We start from the raw sequence: 10738 nt of genomic DNA on the forward strand, positions 1-10738 counted from the left end.
GACAAACTTCTTAAAGTTATGCTGTTTATTTCTTTGATGCAGCCAGACATTCAACATTGGTGGACTGTCTTTTTTATTAAACATGTTAATATTATTAATCCTTAATGGTTTCTGCGTGGATTTAATATAGGCTATTTTATAGAATTCAGGTGTGTGTGGGTGTGTCAAGCGTATGTACGCAGGTGGGGTGTGTGTAAAAAAAGTATGCATGTGTACAGGGAGGGGTGAGGGGTCAAGCTTTGCCAGATTTTTGCATCTGTACTAAATGGATGGTCCCTAAGTATTATTATGTAGCACCACACACAAGTGTTATAGACTCAAGTTTTATTGGTATACTCCCCAACACAAGTGTAATATTATGCTACATCTTTCATCTGTCCATTTATTTGGATAAGTTGTGCATTTAGATCAGTTTCCAGGCTCTTTGGTGGGGCATTTTAAGAACACATTGCTGGTTCATGTCTTTAAAAAAAAATTGTTTATTGTAATTTTGGGAAATTTATTTCACCATGACTTTTTAATTTTTTTCTTCAGATTTCTTTTAGCTGGTTTGGCTACAGGTTGCCTGCTAGTATTCAACATAGACTTCAACAAGTGGCATCATGAATATCAGGAGAAATACTGATCATCACTTCAACAAACCAAGGGACTGACATGAGGCAGCATCTATTGACACTTTATTTGTTTGTTTGAGTCACTGTTTTGTGGGGTTTTTTTGGCAAAGAGTGATTTCATTCCTTTGATTAGTGTGGCATGGTATCTATTCTCTTTTGCTCTGCATGGTTTGTATTAATAACAAGAGTAATAAACTGTTATATTATTAAAATTAGTTATGAAGTCTTGTTCAGGTGCTCTCTCAAGTCAGTTTTATTTCAAGGAGAGGCAACACAAATTGCAGTAACGATTGGGACATATAATAATATTCCTTGAATATGTTTTCACTCTTGGCAGTACTTCTGTAAAAGTAAATTTTTTTCAAGAATAAGTCTAAAGGTTTCATAGAGCAGTATGTTTACAATGGTTCAAGAAAAGGACTATGAATATTAATATCTATGGACTTATGTTCTTCCATGTAAATTGGGATCACTTCAATCTGCCAAGCGATCAAATTGTTTCAGTACTTTGATTTTTTACAATGTTGAGCCTGGACTTGGCAAGAGCTAGATATAATTTTATTATTTAGATGTAATAATGACTTTGATTAACCTTTATAATTAGCTTATTTTCTCAGACACTATTGTCTGTGTAGTTACATAACATTTTTTGCAGGTTATCATGAAGAAAGCTACAGCCATCATTCAGACTTGGTAACCATGGTGTTTCAGGGATCTCTGCTTATCTTTGTATCAAACTTGGGTTCTGTAAAGAATGGTTTCCATTTTAGGTTGTTCTTTTCTGGTGTTAGTGCTCATTAGGTCAATTATATAGGCATTTATATGCTTCTGTCTTGATTCATTGGAACTTTCAAAGGTGGGCACCCCATGGATGAAGGTGAATTTTCAGTATTCTTGGTTTGCAACCAGACATATTGCCATTGCCATTTTTCTTGTTTTCCCAGAAGATTTATAATTTATGCTTTATTTTTGTATCATTGCAATTCGCTTTGCTAAAAATAAAAAACAAGATTTATAAATTATATATTATAAAGCAGCTTTCAACACCTTTTTTTATGTCAATTTTAAGATAAGCTTTTATTACTTTGCATTGGGCTGTGAGGGAATTCATTCCCTCCATGCACACACCATTGTGTCCATCCCTTTTTTTTTTATGATATATAATTTGTGTTACTAATGATAGTTACAAACAGTATGTCTTACAAAAATCGGTAATAAAGAATAGATCCAATGGCCTTTAGGTAAGTATTTTGATGTGGTGGGAGGCAGCTGAAATTTAGGGATATGGTTAAACCTGATTGTAGTTATCCTTCTCAGATATTGGGATATTGTCTCTCTGATGGTGATACTGGAAACAATAGTAGAAAATGCATTTTAAAGGAAATCACAAGATGTAATAATTTTTTCAAATAATGTTTCAAGCGTTAAGAAAAGAAAATGTAGAAGATTTTTGTTTTTGTATAATTTGGGATTAGCCTAATTTGCAAATACATGGAGATGTTCCAAAAAGTGTATATTTTACTGACAATTTTGACACTTGCCATGTTGTTTTACAATTGGATGGCATGTTTACTAGAAAACATTTAGTTCAGTATATCTTACTTTTCCAGGAACTAAAAACTTTTTAATTAACGGTTGTATAAAAAATATTCTGAAAATGAAAACTTAAGATGTTTTAATCATAATCATATGCATGGTGGTTTGGCTTTTTCAGCCAGTCTTTGATTTTGTTCATCAGCTGCCACACCACTAGTGTTTAATAACAGTAAACCATGCTGCCTCAGAGTTAGACAAAAATAAGCACACAGACAGTCTGGCATAAGTAACTGGTGTATCAGAATTTGAAATGTGTATAAATTGACTGACACCTGTTGGTAAATAATGTGAAACCTGGTAATATGCCAGGTACTTTAGTCCTATTGTTTGAAGCTGTACATTTTCAGATTCTTTTCATTAACAAATTTAGAAGATATATTGTTTAGTGTTTTTGTTTTTAGAGGTTTAAATCTATTTTTGATATGTGTAAGTAACTTAATTTTTTTTTACACATTATGATGTAATTGTGATCATTATTTCTGGTGATGTGAGTATGGAAAAGTATGTTCAGATAGTTTTGTAGTTTCTCAAAATTATCAGATGGTTTCAGTACTCAGCAGTTAAGAATATAAAAGGACTGAACAAATAGACTTATCTTGGGTTCATGGAACTTTTGCAAATATTTAAGATATGTACTTAAATGTTTTATTAAAAGATAGTAATTAAAAACTATTGGCAAGTTTGTCATGGTGATTACGCATTTGAATACCATGGGAGAAGAAAATGAAATTACTATAATTAGCACTGCACCTTCAATATTTATAATTGTATTTGCAGTTTAAGAAAAAGGAAGACAGATGGTGGTGTTAAATGCTTTTTGAGTGTTGTGATTACATACATACATATGTTAATGTTTTATAAGTTTAAGTTTTTGTGGCAAAAAGTTAAATTTATGTATTAGGCATGGGAGCACAGCACTGGATATAAGGTGCTGATTAAAGTTTTAAAAATGCAAATGTTATGAATTGCAAACAAAAAATATTTAAGACTTAATATACTTAAAAATTAAAAAACAAAACCCCCAGTAAACAAAGTCACCTTTAAAAACAATTTGTAATGATGTTGGTATATGTTGCTGGTAGATTAGAATGAGTTTCCTTTTGAAACCTGGAATATCTTAAGATCATTTGATAATGACTAAAAACTTAACCAACTAAAAGCTTCTTTCAGCATCCTTTTTTGTTATTCACAACCTTTCAAGTGCAGTTATATGAACCAGTTGTTTGCAAAAATAGGTTTTTAAGTTGCTGTGTCTTTTTCCATTTGTGATATCTACATTTGTGTTATTTTTGCACATATTGGTGACATGTCCAGTATTGAATCGTTTGAGCATTAATAGAATTGCACCAAGGTGTAATTGTAATTGTTGAATAATGATGTGAGATATATTCCAAAGTTCCTTGTATCATCCAAATTTGTACTATTGATTTCCTTAATATTTTTTGGGGGGTACATAAATTAAAGGACTTGCCTGTTTTCTTTAAAGACCAAACTCTTTTGGTTGGGTTTAAATGTGTCTTAATACACGTTAACTTCACAAAAATTTGAACATTATGAAGAAAAGTGAATAGAGTGCTGTAGCTTCATAACCAATTCGATTTATAAAATTATTTGGACAAAAATAACAAATTTACAGGTACAGAACTGTTTGAATGTAGTATAACAAGTACCAGAGTGATGCCATTATAACATTCTTATGTCTGTGGAGGATATAATTGGGGGGGGGGGGCTATTTTCTAGCTATATTATATTGGATGATTAAGGAATCAACCAGAATTTTAAATTTCAGTCCTTTGATTTAGAAAAATTAAAATTGATTCTGTAATGGTGATCAGTGTGCGAGTTGCTGAAGTCAGAAAACTTGAATGAGAGCCAACTACATTCCAGTTTAGAAAAGACAATTAAAATGCCTTTTTAGTTCTATCTGTTAAATTATATTTATATTGTGTTGTACCCTCAGCTTATATTAAAGGTATATAGTCATATATATTTTGTTCTGTAGATAAGTCACCCTTATTTGGTGTATAAATATTGGACTAGATCATTAAATAATACATAGTACAAAAGTTAATTAGAAAAGTTATCTCTCTCACCCTTACTATTCATTTATACATTGCACAAAAAGTGACATAACTATGAGTTTGAATGTTAAGTATTTGGCAGGCTTATGTAAATTTAAATCTCGTGCAAGATTTGTCAATTAATGAATACCTGGATTTTCTCTGCGTGAAATCAGTAGTAAGTAGTAGAGTGGAGAGTTTCATTTGGAAAAAGCAAGTGCACCATTAGAATGTGCACTGCTGCCATATATACTAACTTATATGTCGACTCAAACTGCAAACAACAAAGATCCTGATCTGCTGTAGCATAATGCACCTCCTGATCAGGGTCTTTGTTTTTTGTTTTACTGATTACTCCTATAAAAAAACTGTACAGACCTAAATCTGCCATAGCATATTGCACCAGCAGATTTGGGTCTGTGCAGTTTGCAGTTGGATTCATCTTATAAACAGATATATATGGTATACATCTTGGAACAAATTAGCACGTATCGTAATCAGATTTATGCACTGTGTATAGAAATAGTACATATTTGTGTATAGTGAGTATGATTTGTACATATACAAGTTAACATATAGGAGGAAACATATGTGGATAAGAAAATTGTATTTGCATGTGTATATACTTTTGTACCATGGTTTTGGTGTGACTGCCTTAGATAGTAAGATACATTGGATAACATATCAGACAGATTACATTCTGTGATAGTGGGGAAAAATTGAGCAAAACCTTTTTGTCATTTAAGTGAAGTATGGTCTAGAGTTTGCACATGCACATTTCAGCTTGACAGCTATTTGGCTTGTTTTGTATACACAAGTTATTTGAGATTTTATTATGGTTTTGTAAAAAGAATTGTGTGTTTCTGCAGTTGTAATTTATCATTTGATTGTAATGAATTTAAGGATTTTTGTACTTTTTAGCACTACATAATTTCTTTATTTGCTTTTTTTGTTAAACGCAATTATGGACACTGTTAACTCTGCCAACACATAATTCACTGTCAGGGTTATGCTCTTCATAACCATATGATTTTACACAGCAGAGTTTCTAATCTGCCAGTAAATTACACAGCAGATTTGCTTGTTCACTTCACAGTTTGCAGCATGTTACACAAACACAGGTGTGGAATTACAAACTGGTTTGATGTATAGTCCATAACCAATATAGTCATAGGAAAACATTCCCCAAAAAGGCAATTTCAGCTTGTTGTACCGGTAATTTTAATTGTATGACCTTTAGTATAATCAAGGTTTAAAGTTGGATATGATTGTAGATGCTTCTTTATTGCCGTTTATTCTTCTAGGTAGAACGTTTCTGTTGTAAAAAAAAAAATGAGATTCTTTTTGTACCTAAGATGAAAATGTATTTAGGCACTGGTAAGTTCTTGTATTCAATGGTACCTCTAGCTGGATAAGAAATTTTCATATCTAACATGGCAACAGTTTTTATCTTATATTTGCCTAACATATTTTGTTGAAACTGTAATTCATATTTATCTTTGACACGAATACTGAAGAATTATGCCCATAGTCTACTGGGTTGTAGAATTTTTATAAACTTTACTCGATTGTAGATTATTTTGGAAGACAGACCTGTAAGGTGAGACGGATCGTATTAGACTACAATAAAGCATACAGTTGTTGTGGTCTGTATAAGAACATCCCCTGAAGACAAACCTGTAAGGTGAGACAGATCCTATTAGACTACAATAAAGCATACAATTGTTGTGATCTGTATAAGAACACCCCCTGAAGACAAACCTGTAAGGTGAGACAGATCCTATTAGACTACAATAAAGCATACAATTGTTGTGATCTGTATAAGAACACCCCTCCCCCAACAGAAAACCTGCATATTGCTTATGCTATACAAGTATACATTAAAAATATTTGAATATCTAGGTTAGCATGTAAAAGCATTCCACAATTGTTTATGTCATGTCCTTTAATTTGAGTATGAAAATGCAAGGAAATAAAAGCAAAGCAACTAACTTTTTGCAATCGATATTTAATGAGCGTTTTTATTTTACCTACTGTAGAGTGAACCATTGTCACATGCACCCATCCTTCTGTTCCCTATTTCATTTCTGCACAATAACACGAGTTCATCATCATAAAGTATTATCAAACTTTATAAATGTGTGTGTGTATGTGTTTTGGATTTTTAACATAGCTTTAACAATTTTTCACTTACATAGCTACAATGTCTGCAGTGTGACAGTTGATAGTGATGTCTAGCACTGAGGCATATGCTGCTGACATGTTACATCATGTCCCACCCAGTCACATTATCCTAACACCAGATTGACCAGTCCTAATACTAAACTCTTAATGTCAAGCACCAAGCAAGGCAGCTGCTTGTACCATTTCTATAAGTCTTTGTTATGACACTGCCAGGGTTCAAACAGATGACCTCCCGCATCTGAGACAAACTCTAACAACTAGGCCATTGGAGTGGTTTTAAACATTGTAAATAGCTTGTATTTGGGGAAAGGAAGAAGCCTGTAAGATTTTAGGGTCAGAAGGTTAGCGGTCATCACTGTATGACTGAAAGAAGAAAACGTATTTTAGTAGTCACATTTACATTAGTTCCAGGTCATAGACCTGTACCAAAATCTGTTGGATTCCTTGCACTTAGGGGTGGGGTCAAAGGTCAAGGTCACTGAAAGACTAAAATTGGTATGCATAATTACTTTTGTTTTAAATCACATACCTGAACTGAACATTGTGAATGGCTTTCACTTTGGAAAAAGGTAGAAGTCTGTTGATTTTGGAGTAAAAAATATTAATTTTCACCAAACTTTATCTTTCATAAACATGTTGATTGTATTCGGACATTGATTTTGCAGTCAAAGGTCTTGACTAAAGTTTGCTACTAAGGTCAAGTGAGCGTATGTTATGGCCCAACATCTGTCTGTCCATCACCAATTCTGTAGGCTGTATTTCTGATAAAATTTTGATCCAGTTGTTGTATTTGGGCTTGTATCATCCAGATGTCTTGAAAATTTTGATGATGAGCAAGATCCATGTATGTTAATGAGGTGAACTTGTATCCGATTGGCTGAGCTGGCTACCATACTGTATAATATATTTCTGGTCCAGTTTGATCAGACTTATCATATATGCTTAAATCATTAAGATTGTGCATGGGTTGGAGTATGAGAGATTCATTTGTATTGATGAGGTGATCTGATTAAGTTTGCTTTTTGTCATTGTAAGCCATATGGGGCCATCCATTTAGTACCTACGCAGAAATCTGGCAAAGCTTGAATTCCACCCCGTACATATGCATACTTTTTACCCCCCCCCCCCACATACATACGCTGGCCTCCCCTCCCCCCAATATCTATCAAACAGCCTTTATTTAATCCAAACAGAAACGATCAAGGATTAATAATAATATAATTAATAAAACAGATAGTTCACTGATGTTGAATGTCTGGCTGCATCAATGAACAGGTTATGTATTAGACAAATTATTACTAAGGTTTCTTCCAACCCCCATTTCCTATGTGTACATACATTATCAGTAGCCCCCCTCCCCCCCCATGCAAGCGTATACATCTGGATATCTGGATTAACCCCCTTCATGCATACATACTGAATGGATGGCCCCTATTTCTGATTCGCTTTTGATCAGACTTAGAATAGGGTCTTTTTGGGCTCATACTTGCCTTACTGTGTTGCAGCCAATCATAGTTGTGTAGCCAGTTCACTTTTGTATATGGCCATATATTGGAGTCTGTGGCTGAATGGTTTAAAGCGCTCTTCGTTATGGATCACTGCCATCTCTCCTCTGTGTGGGTTTGAGTCTAGGATTCGGCCAGTGTGAGAAAGCTTGCCAGTAGCTTCTTGTGGGTCAGTGGTTCTTCCAGGATTCTTCCTCCACCAATAATACTGGCCGCTATGCATAGCCTATTGTGTGCTGAAAAATGGCATTAAACCCAACAATAACAACAACAATATATTGGAGTCGAGTTTCTTATGGAATCTCCTTGGTTTTATGAGAAATTTTATTGGTTTATTCAATCTTTGTGTGGATTGTTGATATTGCATATCACTACATGTTAACAGCATCACATACCTTTAAGCCAATTTTAAAAATTCAAAAGCATAAACCCAATGCAGAACAAACTAAACTGAACGAAATTGTGCAAGAAGGGAGGAATTTAAGTGAACTGAAAAACGTTAATAAAGTGCAATAATAATAATAAAAATTACAATCACAAAATTATTATAACTGTGAAAAATGGATAATTTTTAGACATTGTTTAAGCAGTTGAGGTGCTACAGTTTCATTATGACCTGTAGGGTAAAAGTGTTGAACAGGAAGGTCATCACTCATATTGTGCTGAAAAATGTTCAAAATTATTCTCCTGATTGCTGTGTTCGTCTGTCTGTAAACATTTGTATTTCAGAGCTTAACTCCCATAGCACTGAAGGTATCTCAATCCAGCCTATGTAAACATTTCATGCAAGTTGCACAGATTTGCCCATTTATACTTTTCCCCCACATTCAGATATTTTTTTATTCAGTGCAAACGATTTTTATATAAGTAGATTGTAAATTGAGAGTACTTGAATATATGGTACTAACAAGCAGATTGGTGACTGAGAATACTTCACATGGTATTAACATAAGAAGTTTGTAAACTAAGTACTTGATCACATGGTACTAAGAAGCAGATAGCATTTAGAGCACTTGTCATTTGGTATTACCATAAGTAGGTTATAAATTGAGAGTACTTGACCTGTGGTCCTTGCATAAGAAAATTGTTGTTGTTGTTGTTGTTGTTGTAAGGTTTAACGCCATTTTTTCAGCACACGATAGACTATACATGGCGGCCAGTATTAATGGCGGAGGAAGAACCCAGTAAAACCCCGGAAAGAACCACCGACCCACGAGAAGCTACTGGCAAGCTTTCTCACGTACCCACATTAGCTGAATCCGAGACTCGAACCCATGCAGACAGATGAGATGGCAGTGATGCGTTACGAAGAGCGCTTTAGACCACTCGGCCAAGAAAATTGTAAATTGAGAGTATTTGACATTTGGTACTTGCCTAAGAACATCATAAATTGAGAGTACTTGACATATGGTACTTGTAAAAAAAAAGGTGAGATTGAGAGTACTTGACATGTGATACTTGCATAAATAGGTTGTAAATTGATAGTACTTAACGTGGTAATTGAGTCAAAGTAGATTGTAAATTGAGAGTACTTGACATATGGTACTTGCACAAGAAGATTGTAAATTGAGACCACATGGCCACGTGGTACTAGCCAAGTAGATTAGCAATTGAGAATACTTCACATATGGGACTTGCATAAGTAGATGGTAAATTGAGACTTCCTGACCACATGGTACTTGCATAAGATTATAAATTGAGAGTACTTGACATATGGTACTTGCTTAAGTAGATGTAAATTGAAGGTACTTGGCATACGTACATTGTAAATTAAGAGTACATGTACTTGGTAATTGAGCAAAAGTAATTGAGAGTACTTGACATGGTGCTTGCACAAGAAGATTGTAAATTGAGACCACATAGTAGTAGCAAGTAGATTGGTAATTGAGAATACTTCACATATGGTACTTGCATAAGTAGATGGTAAATTGAGACTTTCTGACCACATGGTACTGGTATAAGTAGACTGTAAATTGAGAGTACTTTACCATATAGTACTAGCATAAGTATATTGTAAATTGAGAGTACTTGACGTATGGTACTTGCATAAGTAGATTCTAAATTGAGAGTACTTGACGTATGGTACTTGCATAAGTAGATTCTAAATTGAGAGTACTTGACGTGTGGTACTAGCACACGATGATTGTAAATTGCGACTACCTGACCACATGATACTAGTAAGTAGATTGGCAATTGAGAGTACTTGACATATGGTACTTGCATAAGTAGGTTGTAAATGGAGAGTACTTGACATATAGTACTTGCATAAGTAGATATTAAATTGAGAGAACTTGACCGTATAGTACTAGCATAAGTATATTGTAAATTGAGAGTACTTGACATATGGTACTTGCATAAGTAGGTTGTAAATGGAGAGTACTTGACATAATAGTACTAGCATAAATAGATAGTAAAGTGAGAGTACTTGACATTACTTGCGTAAGTAGATTGTAAATTGAGAGGAGAATTGATCTGAATATTTGACCTTTAAACCCTTTAAACCACCGGTGCTTTTTTTGATTCCTCAACTGAAAGCCTAATACAAGTGCAGTTTAATTTCCTCAAATTAAAAGTCATTTAACAATGCACTTGAATTTCCGATATTTAAAGCCATATAACATTGCCCTCTAATTTCCGAAATGAAAACCCCAATAATAACTCACTAACCCATATAAAAAGCCTAATAACAATGCATTTGTATTTCCCTTGTTAAAAGACAATGCACTTTAATTCCCAAATAAAAAGCCTAATAACAATGCATTTGTATTTCCCTTGTGAA

At 33.9% G+C, this 10738-nt stretch overlaps 1 protein-coding gene across 4 annotated transcripts in view; it reads left to right on the forward strand.

Moving 5' to 3' along the window:
* The window catches only part of LOC149798288 (neurobeachin-like), a 561888-nt gene extending 555617 nt beyond the window's left edge, over nucleotides 1-6271 (forward strand). For all 4 annotated transcript variants that reach the window (XM_089963438.1, XM_089963435.1, XM_089963437.1 and 1 more), the window contains one exon: nucleotides 535-6271. In XM_089963438.1, the coding sequence (XP_089819564.1) occupies nucleotides 535-625 (91 nt within the window). In that variant the 3' untranslated portion in view covers nucleotides 626-6271. The remainder of the gene's footprint in view (nucleotides 1-534) is intronic.
* Nucleotides 6272-10738: the final 4467 nt, after the last annotated feature.

The sequence above is a fragment of the Sinohyriopsis cumingii genome, chromosome 6 (assembly GCF_028554795.1).
Source record: "Sinohyriopsis cumingii isolate HCF-2022 chromosome 6, ASM2855479v2, whole genome shotgun sequence".
Taxonomy (NCBI): domain Eukaryota; kingdom Metazoa; phylum Mollusca; class Bivalvia; order Unionida; family Unionidae; genus Sinohyriopsis; species Sinohyriopsis cumingii.